Source organism: Mercurialis annua, linkage group LG5, assembly GCF_937616625.2.
Source record: "Mercurialis annua linkage group LG5, ddMerAnnu1.2, whole genome shotgun sequence".
NCBI classification, from domain to species: domain Eukaryota; kingdom Viridiplantae; phylum Streptophyta; class Magnoliopsida; order Malpighiales; family Euphorbiaceae; genus Mercurialis; species Mercurialis annua.
The window spans coordinates 18,723,710-18,743,946 of record NC_065574.1 but is presented as its reverse complement, the minus strand read 5'-3'; the positions used below and the strand labels follow the sequence as shown (position 1 = coordinate 18,743,946).

Genomic DNA, 20,237 nt, shown 5'->3' with positions numbered 1-20,237 from the left:
ATCGTCTATAATATCCCGCTAAACCGAGAAAATTTCGAACTTTGGTAACTGAGTCAGATCGTTTCCATTCTATCACAACTTTGATCTTCTTTGGGTCAACCTTAATACCACTCTGAGAAACCACGAGACCTAAGAAAGCTACTTCCGTTAGCCAAAATTCACATTTAGAGAATTTGGCATAAAGCTGATGCTCTCTTAGCGTTTGTAGTACTATTTTCGGATGCTGTGCATGCTCTTCTTCCGTTTGTGAATATATCAAAATATCATCGATAAACACGATCACGAACTGGTCCAAGTACGGTTTGAATACTCTATTCATCAAAGCTGGTACGTTGGTTAGTCCGAACAACATAAAGAGAAACTCGTAGTGACCGTATCGAGTTTGAAAAGCAGTCTTTTGAATGTCATCATCGCAAATCTTCAGCTGATGATAGCCTGACCTTAAGTCAATCTTGGAGAAGTACTGCACTCCTTGTAACTGGTCGAACAAATCGTCAATTCAAGGTAACGAATACTTGTTCTTGATAGTCACCTTGTTCAGCTGTCGATAATCGATACAGAGTCGAAGCGATCCATCCTTCTTTTTCACGAACACCACTGGTGCACCCCATGGGGATACACTTGGTCTGATAAAGCCACGATCAAACAACTCTTCCAGTTGATCTTTTAGTTCTTTTAACTCTGCAGGTGCCATATGATAAGGAGGTATCGATATCGGCCTCATGCCAGGAGCCAATTTAATACAGAAGTTTATCTCACGATCTGGGGGTAGACCAGGTAATTCTTTTGGAAAAACGTCTGGATATTCTGATACAACTAGTACATCACTTAAGTTTATGTTTTTCTTCTCCACGTCTCGTACTATGGCTATAAATCCTTGACATCCCTTCTTTAACATACGACAAGCTTTAAGAGCGGAAATGATACTCGTAGGAGACTCCATCTTATCACCTTGGATTGAAATTGGTTCAATTCCAGGCGTATTGAATGTTACCGTCTTCTTCCGCCAATCCACATTGGCATAGTGCTGATCTAGCCAAACCATTCCTAATATGACGTCAAAAGCTAATACCTCAAGTAAGATTAAATCCACAAGCAAATCTCGTTCTTGAACTCTTACGGGACAAGATGGATAAACGATACTAACTTCCACACTCTCACCAACTGGGGTAGCTACTAATAAGGGATTCTTAAGGTATGCTGGTTGCACTCCTAACTTACCAGAAAAGTTAGGCAAAACAAATGAATGCGCAGCGCCCGAATCAAACAAAACTAATGCGTCTTGAGAAGCGATAGAAAATGTACCTTGCAATACAGCATTGGAAGCCTGAGCTTCCTGAGGATTCAGTGCAAAAGCCCAGGCCTGACTCCCACAAGCCTGTGAAGTATGGCCAGTACCGCGACCTCTGCCATTTCTTCCTCCCCGATTTCCATAACCACGGCCTATTTGGCCAGTGAAGGTACTTCCCGTCTGATCATACCCTAACGCTGCCTGATGAGCAGTTCTCTGCTGATGATAGGAAGGTTGTACTACTGTAGTCATTGAACCTTGAGGCATCTGTCGTGGACAATATCTTGCAAAATGACCTTGTTGGCCACAGTTGAAACACGCTCCAGAAATACTACGACACACTCCATAACGTCTCGTGTTGCAATTCAAACAAATAGGTGCTCCACCTCCCATATCACTCATGGATCTGGCACCAAATCCTGTGCATGATGCACTAACCTGAGATCCATGTCTATCCCTCTTGCGTTCCTGCTGACGCGGTGTGGATCAAGAGTAACTCCCAACGTATGACTGGATTGTTTGGTTTTAGGTTCATAACGCAACGGAATTTCAATTTTTTTATCTAAAACCCAAACCAAGATCCATGTAATTAGAATAAATAGATTAACAACATAATTAATACTTACTTGTATGTCGAATTCAAATAGCAATGTAGGAAGGAAGGAGGTGGTTCACTTTGGTGATACCTGGCCTCGGATCAGAAACGCCTCCAAAAGAATGCGTCCTCTACGAGTATCCACACGAACAGACCTTAACCAAAAGTAATGCTTGTGTGCTAGCACTATTGCTTCACAAGCAATTTCAAATTATTTAGTGATTCAGTGAATAATGAATTTCGTGATCCTCAAACCCATTCCTTAATGTGTATTTATAGTCATACAAAAACACTAGGGTTTGAGACAAATTCGTATTTCAATCTCATTGTAACTCTTACAAGTTTATGTTTATCAAAAACTCCTTTTTGATAATCATCCATATATATTAATTATTATAATTATTAACTTCAAAAAGTAATAAATTAAGGAAAACACTTATCCTTAAATTTCGAATTAATATATATATTTATATATATATATATATATATATGTATATATATATATAATAATTAATCACTTAATCACATTGGGCTTGTACAACCCATAACTGTTTTGAGTCTGTTCTTAGTGTGCGACCCTGTAGGTTCATATAACGTTGGCAGTAGGTCTGAAATCCCTATTTCAGCCCACAAGTCATAAGTGGCCTCTAACAAGACATTATGACTACCCAAGTTATACGAATATCAACAATCCGATTTAACCATTTACAATAATATTTTAATCCCTTTGTCTCTCGATATCCAGATTGAATATAAGGCATAGTCCTGTCATCCTTATAATATTTAATCATTAGTTTCCTGATTCTAAGTAGACTGAAAATGATAACTCTTTATCGATTCATTTAGCATGGCCATGCATTTCCTTCAGTCTATCTTCTTCAAGGGGCCCATAGATATCTTACTCAAATAAATGAGGGACAAATTCTTTCTCAGTCACTCACATTTCTCACATAGTTACTTTCATATCCAATGACAATCTATTCCATTATCCTGTTAAAGATAATGTAAGACTGTATCAAAATATGAAATAGCTATGTAGAAATCCATGATGATTTCAAGGTCAAAGGATTATACTAATAGAACTGTAATGAGAATTACTTATGACAGTGATCTATGTAGTATTCTCAAAGTGGGTCATCCAATGCCTTATTTCTCAAATAGCACCTATGATTTGACTTAATATCTCATATACATGATTAGTAAAACATAATCATCAATCAACATCATACTAGTCTGAATGTTCTATTAAGATTAGGGATAGATGGAATATAATTCTTTATCAAAGCTAAGGGTTCTACTATCAAGTCACATACTTGATGACCTTAGAAAGAATTAACCATTCAAGTATTTTAATCATAACTTAAAATGATAAAAAAAGCCAATCAATAAATAACAAAACGATAAAGTCAATACATGGTCAAACATGATTGACCTAGTGCATATCACTAACAATCTCCCACTTGCACTAGGCCCAATCTACATTAAATCTAATACCCATGGACCTAGTATGACTCTCATGCTTAGGCTGTGGAAGAGCCTTAGTTAGCGGATCAGCAACATTATCATTTGTCGAAACTCTGCATATCTTCACGTCTCCTCTCTCAATGATTTCTCGAATGAGATGATAACGCCTAAGTATGTATTTGGATCGCTGATGTGATCTGGGCTCCTTTGCTTGTGCTATAGCCCCATTGTTATCACATAACAAGTTCACTAGATTGGATATACTAGGAACAACTCCTAATCCAATTATGAACTTCTTGATCCAAACAGCCTCCTTAGCTGCGTTTGAAGAAGCTATATACTCAACTTCTGTTGTAGAATCAGCTACGGTGTCTTGCTTCGGGCTCTTCCAGCTGAAAGTACCTCCATTCAAACAAACCACATATCCTGACTGTGATTTATAATCATCAATGTCAGTTTGAAAGCTAGCGTCGGTGTAACCCTTTACAATCCGCTCATCTTCCTGACCACCATATAGCAAGAATGCATCCTTGGTTCTTCTCAAGTACTTAAGGATGTTCTTAACTGCTGCCCAGTGACTTTCACCTGGATTTGACTGGTATCTGCTCGTTGTACCCAAAGCATACGAGACATCAGGTCGAGTGCACAATATTGCATACATGATAGATCCAATAGCAGAAGCATATGGAATCTTACTCATGCGGTCTCGCTCATCCCTGTGTCTTAGGACACTGAGTCTTGCTGAGACTGATGCCATGTGACATTGGCAAGAATCCTCTCTTGGAGTCTTGCATACTAAACCTGTTTAATACCTTATCAACATAAGTGCTTTGACTTAGGCCAATGAGTCTTCTAGATCTATCTCTATAGATCTTGATGCCTAATATATAAGCAGCATCGCCCAAGTCTTTCATTGAAAAACACTTCCCTAACCATGATTTAACATTTTGCATTATGGGAATGTCGTTTCCAATGAGTAGAATGCCATCAACATAAAGCACCAAGAAAATAATCGCGCTCCCACTAACCTTCTTGTATACACAAGGTTCATCTTCATTCTTGATGAATCCAAACTCTTTAATAGCTTCTTCAAAACGAAGATTCCAACTCCGAGAAGCTTGCTTTAATCCATAAATGGATTTTTGAAGCTTGCAAGCCTTTCCAGAATTCTCTGGACTGGCAAACCCTCAAGTTGTGTCATGTACACATCCTCAAGTAAGTTTCCATTAAGAAATGTTGTTTTGACATCCATTTGCCATATCTCATAGTCATAATATGCAGCTATGGCAAAGAGAATCCGAATGGATTTATGCATAGCTACTGGTGAAAAAGTTTCATCATAGTCAATACCATGTATTTTTCTGAAACCTTTTGCAACCAATCTTGCTTTATAGGTATGCACATTGCCATCCATGTCAGTCTTCATTTTGAAGACCTATTTGCACCCAATGGTTTTTACACCATCCATTGGGTCAATCAAGGTCCAAACTTGATTATCATACATGGATTGCATTTCAAATCTCATGGCTTCGAGCCATTTTTCAGAGTCAGGACTATTTATGGCCTCTTGATAGGATGTGGGTTCTTCTTGATCCACAATCATCACATTATTATTCTCAGTTATGAGAAATCCATATCTCATAGGATTATGACGTGTCCTATCAGACCTCCTTTGGCCTTGTGGTACTTGTTCTGGTTCAGCAATTGGCTGTTGATTCATTTGAGGTTCCATACTTGGTATAATTCTACTTTGTGGTTCTTGAATTTCTTCAAGTTGTACTGTACTCCCACTGGTTCCTTTGGAAATAAATTCTCTTTCCAAAAAGATACCATTTCGAGCAACAAACACTTTGTTCTCATAAGCATTGTAGAAGTAATATCCTTTAGTTTCTTTAGGATATCCTACAAAAAGGCATTTGTCAGATTTGGGTGCTAATTTGTCTGAAATTAGGCGCTTCACATAAGTTTGACATCCCCAAATCTTAAGAAAAGACAAACGAGGAGTTTTTCCAGTCCATATCTCATATGGTGTCTGATAACTTCGTGGATTAGCGGCGGTATTCTGATTCGACGGAAGCTTCAAAACCGTACCTAAAAGGCACAACACAACCGTAAGAAGGATGCCGGAAGGGGATTCCGGCAAACCACTTCGACGGTCTAGTCAGTAGATGTTTGGTGAGAGAAAGAATAGGAAGTGAAAAGGAGTTAAGAGTTGAGAGAAAAAGAGAATTAACCTTCTTACCTACTTTTTCTTAGCCTTTTATACTATGTCTTTTGTTCCCCTTTGTCTGGGCCGACAGACCTGATTTCATTCTCTTTGTCTGTGCAGATATTGTCTGGAATGTCAGGGTATGTTCTGACAAGTTTTGTCTTTGTACTCAGTGAAAGGTGAACTCGGGTGAGACCGAGATGGTATTTCTGTGTATGCTGTTTGGTGAAACCGAGATAGCATTCCTATGCATGCTGCTCGCTGTGTGTTCTGTTCGGTTTGACCGAGATGGTGATACAATATGTCATGCTCGGTTGGGACGAGATGGTATTGTTTATGTACCTTGGTCGGCCGGTTGGGGTGGTTTTATGGTTTGCCTTACCCGGTTTATATCCTATTCAGAGATTGTTCATCTAGGTTGTTATCAATGTCTTTTCAATTGCCTTTGATGGAACTCTATTCAAAATGAATGTAGCGGTTTCTAAATCATAACCCCAAAATGAGATTGGAAGATCAGTTTGACTCATCATTGATCGAACCATATCCAATAGAGTTCAATTTTTCCATTCAGACACACCATTCCATTGTGGCGTTCCAGGTGGAGTCAATTGAGAAATGATCCCACAATCTCTTAGATGATCTACAAATTCTTGGCTTAAATATTCACCACCTTGATCAGATCTTAGTGTTTTAATATTTTTACCAAGTTGATTTTGTACTTTAATCTTAAATATTTTGAACTTTTCAAAAGATTCAGATTTATGTTTCATCAGATAAACATAACCATATCTACTGAGATCATCAGTAAAAGTAATAAAGTATTGAAATCCACCTCTAGCCTTTGTACTTAATGGACCACATACATCTGTATGTATGAGGCCCAATAAGCTTTAGCTCTTTCACCTTGTCCAATAAAAGGTGTTTTTGTCATTTTGCTCACTAGACAGATTCACATGTTTCAAATGATTCATAATCAAATGAATTCAAAAGTCCATCTCTTTGAAGTTTTAAAATGCGTTTCTCATTTATATGGCCTAAACGACAATACAAGAGATAAGTAGCGTTTAAATCATTTGACTTAAACTTCTTAGCATTGATGTTATAGATTGATTTTTCATTAGTGTCTTCAACATTCAAAATATAAAGACCACTAGTGCGTGGAGCATATCCATAAATAATGTTATTAAGCGAAATTCTGCATTTATTTTTCCTAATAATAAATTCAAAACCATCCTTGTCCAAACAAGAAACAGAAATAATATTCCTACACATGGTAGGTACATAATAATAATTATTCAAAGATAAAATAAGTCCACTAGGCAAAGATAACTCATAAGTCCCTACAGCTAAAGCAGCAACTCTTGCTCCATTGCCAACTCATAGGTCCACTTCGCCTTTTGTCAAACTTCTACTCCTTTTAGACCCTGCACATTAGTACAAATGTGAGATCCAGATTCAGTATCTAATACCCATGAATCAGAAGTAGAAAGATTAATTTCTATAACATGAATACCTGAAGTGGTAGTCTCACTACCCTTGTTCTTCTTCAGATCATCCAGATATTTCTTGCAATTCCTTTTCCAATGTCCAGGTTCCTTGCAGAAAAAGCAAGTTCCTTCCTTTGGCGGTTTTGCTTTGGGTTCATCCTCGGTCTTGGGCTTGGGCTTTGGCTTAGACTTCTTAAAAGCCTTTCCCTTGCCCTTACCAGACCTTTTCATACCCTTTCCCTTGTTGACCATGAGAACATCCTTAATCTCATTCTTGATGCTCTTTTCAGCAGTTTAAAGCATCCCATGCAACTTTGTGATGGTCTTCTCCATATCCGGTATGAGCAATGGTAACTGGACCATGCTCCGATACCAACATTTTCAAAGTTGCGGTCGTAACCGATATGGACTCCGTCCTATCCCATAGGGTGACATCCATATGCATTACCATACGCTCTAGGGTGGAGAGCCTCACTTCATCACAGATCATGAGTGAGAGTTCCCTAGAATCGGAACGGTCCCGGGACCCCCGCTCACCAGCCAAACCTCCCATCCTTTGCTCTGATACCAACTTTGTCACGACCCAATCTCATAAGCCGAGACCAGCGCTAGGGAATGGGAGTGGTAGCTCCGAAACCCGTAGCAAGCCTAAAAACATAAATAAATTATTCGCAAATATCATACGTCATGCACGACAAACATAAACACGGGTCATGCAACAAATATGTCAGGCTATACATCTTCCTCTGGAAATCCCAAACGGTAGTAGCGCAGAAAACATAACATATACATATGTTAAAATATCAGAGTTATATTTACAGAAAACTGTTGATACAAAATAACACAAACTCCTATCTACTGCAGCTCTAGAAGTAAAGTACTGTTTCTTTACATACTTTCAAAATATCAAACTTCTGGATCAAGGATAGAAGTCCGTTGCTTCAAAACTCTTTTTAATTGAAAGGGAAAACTGTGAGGGGTCAGTATACGGGAATATACTAAGTGAGTTCATATATTTACTAATAAGTATTCATATAAAACATAAAGCAATGTAATAAACACTTAAATCACGTGCAACCGAGTAAAAGATTCGATTGAAACTCTGATCCTCGAACATGCCAAATGTATATAATCAAATCAAACTGATCCAAATAGTTCGTCCTTGGGATAACTCAACCGCGTCATTCGCGACCAACCTTTTAATCCCAAGTTTTGGGTCCCGAGATAGTTCAACCGAGTTCAACCCACTAGATACGTGTCCCGAGATAGTTCAACCGAGTTCAACCTCGTATCTACACTTCACATATCCAACTTTCGCATTCATATTCATAATCAAGTTCACAGTTGTAATAAATCGTAACTGGTGATCACACAGTCCTATTACCGTCCAATAGGAAGACGCGTTCCATCGGATCAATACTAGTTTTAGACTAAACATGTATGTATTTCATGTAAAAGCATTGCATTGATAACCTTTGATTCAAGAGTAAAGCAATATAAATCATTTTTTTGTGTAAATATTTTAAAAGTATATATATATAAATTATCTGAAAATGTTATCCAAAATACTTCGGTGCTCAGAAACGTCAAGCTTCTCGAGCTCCTTGTCCAGCAGCTTCTTGCCTTGCCGGATCTAAAATGATTTTAAAACAATAGTCTGACATCAGATTCCTATTCTAGGATCGACTCTAAACTCAAGACACGACATAGTAAACGTATCGACTATCGTGCTTCTCACGTGTTTAATCCCGATAAACAGTTTCTTAACTCGTTTCGGTTCGTAGTTCTCTTCCGAATCGATTCTCCTTTAACCTCGTTAGGTCAAACAACTCAAGTTAATCGAATCGATAACTGATCAATTCTGATTACGATACGCGAATACAAACAATTTTCAAAACGTAAACGATCGGCCGAAACACTGTGCGATCACACGTCTCACTATGCGTTCGCACAGCTGGACCGTGCGGCGCTCAACCGCGGGTTTTCACCCCGGGCTTGATTTTCGACGTGCTTTCCGCTCCAAAATCATTCTTACAACGCTTACAAACATCTATAACACGAAATCTAAACTCAAAACGCTATTAATCGATCCTAAATCGTTAAAACGATAAAACTGTTCCGAAGCCTAAAACTTTAACTCGATATATCATCAATTTCATCCATTAAAAGGGAAAAATGACGTGCTCACCTTGATTATGCACTGAAATACGATCGATTCAAGCTATAGAACGTCGAAAACGGGCGAGAAACGAGATCGTGCGAAGGAAACGAAGAAATCGACGAAGAGAATGAATGAACTGATGATGAAGGCTTCTGGATCCTTCATTCAATATTCATTTCTTATATAAGATTGGCTAAATTGCACTTTGGTCCTTGAGACTTTCAAAATTTGCAATTTAGTCCAAAGCTTATCCGCGTCCAAATTTTAAACGGTCTCCGATTGACTCGAAACCTTTACCATAAATACTATAAAATATTTCGCGGACTTTGGAGAAATAATTATTTACTCGGGATATATAATTTATTTTATATTAATTTTCTAAACTTTTCTCTCACATCCCGCTAATACGCTTAATAAAAATTATTCTAAATTTCTGGTACTATTAAATTAAATTTTTCTTAATTTAATTTATCGGAATTCACACCACGTGCCACGACTTAACTATTTTATAATATTTGGGGTATTACACTATCTTCCTCCGATATCCGAATTGTCTCGCCCAAGTGTCTGCCTTTCCTGCACCCCGGAGCTCACAAACTGGTGGAATTCCATAGTCCAAACCTCCTTTGATTTATCGCCCTAAGAAATTCTCTCTCTGCATAATTTTGATTTACCTCCTTTAACCAGAAAACCTACTCATGCCGATTTGTTTCTTTTGCAGGCTCCCAAACGCCAAACTTTCATAGGTAAACTTGGTTATATTTTCGAAACTTCTCGCTTCGAACGTTTTTATAAATTTAAATTCGACCCTTTAGATCGCCCAGGAATGAACCTTAAAATGCAAGAATATAGGAGAATAGCTCGGTCTAACTTCTATAAAAATTGGGATAAAATTTGGGAAGACAAATACAGCCACCTGCCCTACCAACTCTTTATAGAAAAAGTTCAGCCCAAGTTCAAGTACAAATCCCCCATAGTTCCCAAGTGTAACATGTCTTCGGCCACCCCTATTAAAAAACCTAAGAAAAAATCTAAAAAGGTAGACTTAACTGATTTGGCTGTAACTTATACTTGCATCCGATGCCCACCTTTTTAAGAAGCTATAAACGAAATGGTGCGCATCGGTTACCATAGGATCCCAGGTAATGGCGAATAATTTATTTTCTGTAAAAATGAGAAATGCCTTTGTTTTAAAATTTTCATTTTTGTTCAGTCGGAGTTCCTTACTTTGAGAAAGAGGACAATTGGGAAAACCACCACGAGGAGGAGAACCCAGCAACCAAGAAGGCGAAAAAGAAGAGAGCCGCTAAGGCTTCTGCCAAGGAGCCTAAACCAAAGAAAGGGCGATCCGAACCAAAGGAGCAAGTCGAACAGAAGGAGCGAACAGAGCGAAAAGGGTCTTTTTTGTTTGATCAGTCGCCGGCAGCGACCCCTTCTCAAAGCTGCCACTCGTCTTCCAAGGGCGACACCCAAACTGGGGAGGGCAGCACACAAACTTCCTTAGCCACAAGTTCACAAACCCCTAATGTTTCAGAGATTATAGCGAGGATGGAAGTCCCCGGCTTTTATCGCCCCTAGCTCCGAAATATTTTAACCTGGAGAAGATGTCTAAACCTCCAGCTTTCAAGGTATCTTCTTTATTGCTTATTTTTACCAACATTTTGCCTAGCAGCTAATTTTCTATTGTGGTCAAACCTGGAAGATCCTAGTAACCACCTCGGCCAAGGGGGATGATGTAACGTCCAAAGTACCTGCCTTTTTGGACTCGGACAGCGAGGATGAAGCATCTCATATTATTGCGAGCGAGCTGCTAATAGAGGCGAACAACCAGCCTTCTAAAAACTGGGAGGATCACCTGGATGTGATGCCGCAGATGAAAGATCAAGGCATCACCCAGTTCAAATCACCTGAAGGCGTGGAGAAGTTGAAGAAATCAACGGCAGCCTTGGCTGATGCTCCTGTAGAGATCCTTGGCGAGGAGGCTTGTTCCGCTGTGGCTAAGTTGGAGGCTTCACTTCCTGCTTTCCAGAGAATCTATGACGAATCGGTATTAATTCAGGCCGAGCATGACACACTGATTCGTCAAGAGGCTGAAGTGAAAGAAAAGCTGGAATCCATGAAGGTGACCGTTAAGTCGGAAGTTGCAACGCTTTAGGATCGCGGAACTCACGCGAAGGAGTTAAGAGACAAAATTACCGCTATGCAGCTTGAGCTGGGGACAGAAGAAAAGAATATCGGAGATCTGAAAGCCTCTTTGGAGAAGGACATGGTGGATGGCCTTAAAATTAAAAAGCGCAACCTAAAAGGGAGCATCGCCAAATTAAAGCCAAAAAGTGAAGCAGCCCGTACTGAATACAATTACATTTGTAACGAGTTGGGCAATTGCTTTAGCCACTTTTAAATTTGTAATTTTTTTAAGTTCTGAACAATGTTTCATCTATCAACTTCGCACTTTTGTATTCCTGAATATTCTGATAATTTCAGTCGGTTGGGGGGTCAAATTTTAATGTTTTCATTACTGCACTTCAACTTTTATTTGCCATCTGTTAGCTTTATCGGTCTATAAGTCCGATATTGATTAAGTTGACCTGCTTAAATTACTTAATAAAATTTTTACATTAGTAAGTTGAGAAAAATGGAGAACCCGTTGAAAAAACTCAACTTTCATAAGCTATGGCCGAATTCTTACAATGCATTTCAAAATTATATATATCGGCCTTTCTAATAACATTTCAAATTATCGGCCAACAATATCCGATAGTTGTATTCTGGGCGAACTATTCCTTGTCAGCTCCAAACAATCGTCGGTCAATATTTTCCCAGCAACTAGGAACATATTTCTTCAAAAATGGACCGTTAATCGCCCTCTCGTGTTCTTCCCCATCAATATCGGCTAGAACATATGCACCGCCAGCTATTTTAGTAGTCACAATGAACAGACCTTCCCAATTTGGACTCCATTTACTGAATCGCCTGTCCTTGTGGCCTATGGGCAAAATTGCCTTCCACACTATATCGCCCACGACAAACGACTTTGGTTTTACTCGCTTGTTGTATGCTCGTTGTACCCTCCTTTTCTGAGCTGCCTGGTGGTCCAATGCTGTCAATTTTTCTTCGTCCAAATTGATAACAACCTAGATGAACAATCTCTGAATAGGATATAAACCGGGTAAGGCAAACCATAAAACCATCCCAACCGGCCGACCAAGGTAAATAAACAATACCATCTCGTCCCAACCGAGCATGACATATTGTATCACCATCTCGGTCAAACCGAACAGAACACACAGCGAGCAGCATACATAGGAATGCTATCTCGGTTTCATCAAATAGCATACACAGAAATACCATCTCGGTCTCACCCGAGTTCACCTTTCACTGAGTACAAAGACAAAACCTCTCAGAACGTACCCTGACATTCCAGACAATATCTGCACAGACAAAGAGAATGAAATCAGGTCTGTCGGCCCAGACAAAGAGGAACAAAAGACATAGTATAAAAGGCTAAGAAAAAGTAGGTAAGAAGGTTAATTCTCTTTTTCTCTCAACTCTTAACTCCTTTTCACTTCTTATTCTTTCTCTCACCAAACATCTACTGACTAGACCGTCGGAGTGGTTTGCCGGAATTCCCTTCCGGCATCCTTCTTACGGTTGTGTTGTGCCTTTCAGGTACGGTCTTGAAGCTTCCGCCGAATCAGAATACCGCCGCTAATCCACGAAGTTATCATTTAGCGCCGTCTGTGGGAAAGAAAGTAAGAAAGTTTCCCCCTTTCTATTTCTACCGGAAGGCGATAGGATGAGCAGAGTAGAGGGAGACGATCCTGCCATCGGAGATAATGATACACACCACAATAGAACAGGAGAGGGGCTTAACGCGCCGCCACGAAGGGCCACGGGTGAAAGCTCGTTCTGCCCGGCCACAACATCAGGAGGAGGTATTCACCCAGGCACTACATCAGGGGTCACCACTCATTATCCGTGGGGAAGGCCACTATCGGGAAATATTCCCCCAGCATCATACTTCACTCTTATGCAGCAAACCACTCAAAAATTTTCATTAAGACCGGGCGTAACCCCCATCAACCTCACATTCACTCCGAGCGCCACCCCCACTCCCAAATCGACCAAAACCACAGAAATTCAAAACCCTGCACCACCACAAATCCAAGAATACATCGAGTTTCATTCTCGGCAACTGGCTTTTCTTCAACAGGTGCAACAAGCCCATGCTCGGCCAACGGCCGCAACCACATCTCAGGGCAACATTACCACCCCACCATACATACCGACCGCACCACCTCACCCGCAGGAATTCTACTAAGGCCAAACAACACCCGAGGAAATAAACCACGAGAAAAATCTGCGCGAACAAAACCCAAAGGAAGGGCAAGGAATACTAGCCGGACACAAAACTCCAAAGGGACAGAAAAAGACGCCAAAACGGGTTAAAATCGAAGAAAGCGTGCACAGCTCGGGTGCTGATTCACCAAAGAAAAAGAATTTGGAGCAAGAAATTACCGAAAGGGTTAGAACCGAAATGGAAAAGTTCAGGAGGAAAGAGCCGAGAAACACAATCTTCTTAAACATTGAAAACCCACTGTCGACCGAGATACGAGATGAACCCTTCCTTTTAAACTACAAAACACCGCAGTTGGACGACTATAATAGAACAGGGGATCTGATCACACACTTAAGCTGTTTCCAAGTGGTTATGATGGTGCAAAGCTTATCCGAGGCCGCCGTCTGCAAACTCTTTCCAACAACCCTGAAAGGACCGGCTGCCATCTGGTATCAAAGCCTGAAAGAAGGCTCTATTCAAAGCTTTGACGAGCTAGCAAGAGCTTTCCGAACTCATTTCGCACCAAGCATACAGCGGAAAAAGAAGTCCAGTGACCTAAAGCTTTGCTATCAGAAGCCAGGAGAAAGTTTGCAGAGCTATATCGGCCGATTCAATGCCGAAGCTGTCGAAGTAGGAAACTTGAATGATGATACCGTGATAGACGCAATGAAGGACAACACGACGATGATGGCATTTAGAGATAACCTGATAACGAATCCGGTGCAAACTTACTCCCAGCTCATGGACCGAGCCTGGAATTATATAAATTTGGATGAAGAACAACGACGAAAAGCCACGCAAACAGCAACACAGTTCCAAGCACCAAGGCCTACTTTCAATTAGACGGCTAGACAAGACAGGTTCAGGCCAAGAAACCAACAATAATCCGATCCACCACGAACAGAACCACACTGACCTGTAAAAGTAGAAGATCAAGCCTTCATTCCACTTAACACACCGAGATCGCATATCCTAATGTGGATATAGAACAATAATGAGCCAGTAAGATACCCACCAAAGCTTCAGTACGAAGGAGATAGGAAAAAATACTGCCAATTCCATGATGGCCACGGCCATGTCACCGATGAGTGTGGAAGTCTGAAGAAGGAAATTGACCGATTGGTGCAAGTCGGCCGCTTAAAAGACTTTGTTACACAAATCAAAAATTATAACTCGGGAGGAAGCTACCGAGGAGAGCATAGTGGGAAAAGAGAAGAGGCACCACCACCGAAAAGACAAAATGTATCGGGAGTAATTAACACCATAGCAGGCGGAATGGCCGACCCAAAATACAAATGAGGAAGGCGCAAAAGGCAAAAAGTGGTGATGAATATATCGGTAGCTAGCCCTCTACCCGAGGTCAGTTTCAGCTCAGCCGATGGCGAAGGAATAGATTTTCACACCAAGACCCCTTGGTAATCTCGGGATTAGTCGAAATTTTTTGGGTAATGAGGCAGTTGGTCGATGAAGGAAGTTCCGTTAACCTCATCATAAAGCAGGCATACCTCGGTATAGGGTGCTCAGTTCTAAATCTCAAACCGGTCAGAACTCCTCTAGTCGGTCTGGGGGGAACACCGATACAAGCAGAAGGAGTGGCAGAACTAACAGTGGAACTAGGAAAAGAAAATGGCTCACCAAAAGGAGGCCTGATCGGCATCACAAAGAAATTCAAAACACTATTTATGGTTGTCGACATGCCACTTGCTTACAACGTCATACTCGGCAGACCAATGTTATACAACACCGGGGCTGTCACATGCATCAAATACTTGTGTATGAAAATACCAACCGAAGAAGGAGTGGTGACAGTCAAAGGAAGGCAAGACATAACCAAACAATGCTATTTGGTATCAATGAGAGGAGTATCAGAAACCCTGGCTATTGAAACAATGGAGATACCAGACTCGGATGAAGGTAAGCTTGAACCACATGGAAAGCTAGAAAGGGTTAATCTGACAGGAGTAACACCAAGATCGGTCCAAATAGGCGCGGCACTGCCCAAACCAATAAAACAGGAGATAACCGACATGCTAATTAGGAACGAGGTCGAATTTGTCAACACCCTGGGCGAGATAGAAGGGGTTGACCCGGCAATAATATCACATAAACTAAATGTTGATCCGAAGCATAAACCAGTCAAACAAAAAAAAAGAGCCTTCGCAGTAGACAGACAAATTGCCATCAGAGCCGAAGTAGACAAATTGTTAGCAGCAAGTTTCATCAGAAGAGTGTAATATCCGGAATGGCTATCAAACGTCGTGCTCATAAAAAAGCCAAATGGAAAATGGAGGCTGTGCATAGACTTCACAGACCTAACCGAGCATGCCCCAAGGACAGCTACCCTTTGCCAAACATAGACCAACTGTTCGGCTCAACCAGCGGCTACGAAGTCTACTCGTTCATAGACGTGGCCCAAGGATATCACCAGATCCCAATGCACAAAGAAGATGAAGAGAAAACAAGTTTTGTAACCGACAGCGGCACATACTGCTACAAACAAATGCCCTTCGGATTAAAAAACGCAGGGGCAACTTATCAGCGGCTAATGAATTTCGTGTTCAAAGACCAGATCGGTCGTAACATGGAAGTATATGTTGACGACATCATCGTTAAGTCCAGAAAAGTAGAAGATCATGCGAAAGACATGGAAGAAGTCTTCACCAAGCTGAAAAAATACAAACTCAAGCTAAACCCGGACAAATGCGCATTCGGAGTCCCAGCAGGGAAATTCCTTGGTTACCTCATCTCCCAAAAAGGCATCGAAGTAAACCCGGAGAAAACGAAAGCAATTTTAGACAAGAAGGCGCCAAAATCAGCTAAAGAAGTTCATAAGCTCAACGGTAGAATCACAGCCCTCGGTCGATTCGTGTCTAACTCGGCCAAAAGATGTCTCCCATTTTTCAAAACATTAAGAAATGTGAAAAAATTCGAGTGGACCGAAGAATGTCAACGGTCTTTTGAAGAGCTCAAAAAATTCCTGAGTTCACCACCACTACTCGGAAGACCCGAAACCGGAGAAGTGTTATACCTATACCTAAGTGTCACTAATGAAACAGTGGCATCGGTACTGGTAAAGGAAGAAGCATCCGAGCAAAAGCCAGTGTACTACACGAGCAAGGTGTTGAAAGGGCCCGAGCTCAGATATAGCAAAATTGAAAAATTCGCATTAGCATTGGTCTTAACAGTGGAAAAACTAAAAAGGTATTTTCAAGCTCACACAGTAATAGTCCGAACAAACCAACCTCTGAGAAAAGCACTAGCAAGACCAGAAACATCAGGACGACTAATCAACTGGTCAGTCATGATAGGATCATACGACATTAAATACGAACCGAGAACAGCAATGAAAGCTCAAATCTTAGCCGACTTTGTAGCAGAAACAACAACACACGACCAACCTACCGAGGTAGATAAGGGCCTGGTCAGCTGGACGCTACAAGTGGACGGGGCATCAAATATGACAGGCGCAGGAGAGGGCATGATATTAAGAGGGCCACATAAGATAAAAATGCAAAACTCGATCCATCTCAATTTTCCGACAACCAACAATGCAACAGAATACGAAGCCTTGATAAGTGGGTTAAGGATGGCAACGGTAGTCAAGACCGAGTACATCGAAATGCAGAGTGACTCTCAGCTGGTGGTTAACCAGGTACTTGGTCTATACGAGGTAAAAGATCTAGAGATGAAAAAATACGTAGACCGAATTAAAGAGCTGCTCGTAAAAATTACCGAAGAGGGCGGAAAATGGGAGTTAGAACAAATACCCAGAGAGGAAAACACAGAAGCAGATACATTGGCAAAAGCCGGAGCAGCCAAAGAAACAATGCCGGGCATACCGTGCTCAGTCCAAAACTTCAGCAGTATCCAGAATCCCGAAGCAACGTTCCTCATCAACCCGTTGGATCAATGGATGGAACATATCATATCATACATTGAAAACGGAAGCCTGCCCGAAGATAACAAGGAAGCAAAGAAAGTAAAACGCCGAGCACCACACTTCTCATACCGAGACGGGACTCTATACAGAAAATCATTCTCACACCCTTGGTCCAGATGCCTCACGGTGGAGGAAGGGAAATACGTCTTAGCCGAGATACACGAAGGCATATGTGGAAGCCACATCTCACATCTGGCACTCTGTCGTAAAGCCGTCTTGCAAGGTTATTACTGGCCGAAACTAGCACAAGATGCAGCATGCCTGGTAAAAAAATTTGAGAAATGTCAGTACCACCAAAACGTACACCATCAACCAACGGCCGAGCAAAATCCAATAATAAGTCGTTGGTCATTCAGCATGTGGGGAATAGACATCGTTGGACCTTTTCCAATGGCAAGTGGGCAGAGAAAATTCTTGATAGTAGCAGTTGACCACTTCTCAAAGTGGGTAGAAGCCGAAGCTGTCTCTACCATAACGGAAGCAAGAGTGCGGAGCTTTGTCCGAAGAGAAATCATATGTCGTTTCGGAATCCCAAAAATCATCATAACCGACAACGGGAAGCAATTCGACAACAAAAACTTCAGAGAATTCTGAACTGAAAAAGGAATTGACTTAAGGTTCACCTCGGTCACCCACCCACAGAGCAACGGGATGACCGAAGTAACCAACCGAACCATTGTCAATGGTTCAAAGAAATGGCTAGACGAGGCAAAAGGTCGATGGGCCGATGAGCTACACAATGTCCTATGGTCATACAGAACCACGCCGAAAGCTAGCACAGGAAGGACCCCATATAGCCTAACCTACGGATGCGAGGCAATGGTACCAGTAGAGATAGGTATGCCCACCATTAGAGTCCAATACTTCGATGAGCAACAAAATGAAGAAAACACTAGACTCTGCCTCGACCTGCTAGAAGAAAGAAGAGAGCAAGCCCTGTTACACATAGAAACATACAAACAGAGGATGACAACATATCATAACAAAAGGGTTAAACCCCTAACGTTTGAAGTCGAAGATCTAGTACTACGAAGAGCCGACATAGCAAAAGGTAACGCAGGAGTATCCAAACTCGGAGCAAACTGGGAAGGACCTTACCAAGTAAAGAAAGTAGGAAAAGGAGGAGCCTATTATTTAACATATCTATCAGGTCGAGACCTACCAAGAACCTGGAATGCCAGGGTTCTTACAAGATTCTATCAGTAGACAACATTCAGGTTAATCGAGTCAGTCAGGGGTTTTTTCACTTGCATTTTGGTCAAGGTCGGTTGTAGGCAAAAATGAAAGTTTTTCCCCTATCAATAAAAGAAAAAAAGGCTTAATACATCTGTGTGTCCCAACACTTTTCTCTTTTTGCACATAAGGTCACTACACTAAAATACCCCATCATTAAATCTCCGCACTTTAACTTCCCTCATCCTGAGGTCCCTCTGTTAACCTTCTGTTACACGCGCCGTTAATGAGACTAGAATTCGTTTTTGTAGTTTGATATATACAAATAAGGTCCCTGCACTTTTAATTTTAGGTCCCTATATTTTTAAGTTATACAAATAAGGTCCCTGCACTTTGATTTTAGAGAAACGAAGTCCCTATAATTATTTTCATAAAATAAAAATTAAAAATTTATTTTAATATATATATATTTTAAAAATTATATAATTTTTTAATTAATAATATAAGATGTTGATGCAATTTAATTTATTTTTATAATGTTTAAATTAACAATAAAAATGTAAATTAAATTAATAAAAATATATATTTTTTTTTTATTAGATTATATTAACGATCACTTTATAAAAATAAATATGATTTGGATATTAAAGTATATATTGTAAATGAGATCCTTACTCAAAATATATTCAAAATTAATTTTAAAATATTTTGAAGGCAACTTAGATAAAATTAATAAAAAATTAAAATTCCATTCGACTTTCGTCTTATATGTCTCCTCTAGAAAGTGAAGTAGCCAACTTTGTCTTGTTAGTTTATATAACACACTCAGATTCGAAATTGACATATATAAGGATCGACGTTTGTTTACACCTGTAAGTGCAATGTTGTTATATTATTTAAAAAAACAAAAAAATATTAGTATAGAATATCAGTTTAATATTTTAATAACAAATATTAAAATTAGTTTATTTATGTGACTTAATATTTACTTTTAAAAAATAAAAAGTCTAGTTCACAATTATTAAAAAAAAGTCTAGTTCACTTTTATTTTTTAACATGATAAAAAAAATTTAATTAATTTTATTTTTATTTAAAGCTAAGTAATAATAATTTAAAAATTTAATAAAATTATATTAACGATCATTTTATCAAAATAAATATGATTTAAATATTAGAGTACGTTTCGTGAATGAGGTCCTTACTCAAGAAATATTCAAAATTAGTTTAAAAAAGTTAAAGGTGACATAAAACATTATTAAGAAATTAGAAATCCATTCAGACTTCCGCTTGATATGTCTCCTATATAAATGGAAGTAGACAGCTCGAACTTGTAAGCTTATATGACATACTCAACTTCGAAGTTGACATATATCAATGTCCGTTTTACACCTCTAAGTGCAATGTTGTTATATTATTTAAAAAAATAAAAATTTATCGGGATAGAATATTATTTTAATTATTTAATAATAAATATTAAAATTAGTTTTATTTCTCTAAGTTAATGTTTACTTTTTAAAATAAAAAATTAAATTCACTTTTATTTTTCAACATAATGAAAAAAATTAATAAATTATATAT

The 20,237-nt window shown here is 39.6% G+C and overlaps 2 protein-coding genes across 2 annotated transcripts; both read left to right on the top strand.

Annotated features, from left to right (window-relative positions):
• The first annotated feature begins 13,744 nt into the window (after window positions 1-13,744).
• Window positions 13,745-14,845, top strand: LOC126681640 (uncharacterized). The gene is made up of 2 exons (XM_050377186.1): window positions 13,745-14,266; window positions 14,534-14,845. The coding sequence occupies exons 1-2, from the start codon at window positions 13,745-13,747 to the stop codon at window positions 14,843-14,845; spliced, it is 834 nt and encodes a 277-aa protein (XP_050233143.1).
• Window positions 14,846-15,830: 985 nt separating this feature from the next.
• Window positions 15,831-18,080, top strand: LOC126681639 (uncharacterized). Its single transcript, XM_050377185.1, has one exon. The coding sequence runs from the start codon at window positions 15,831-15,833 to the stop codon at window positions 18,078-18,080; it is 2,250 nt and encodes a 749-aa protein (XP_050233142.1).
• The last annotated feature ends 2,157 nt before the right edge of the window (window positions 18,081-20,237 follow it).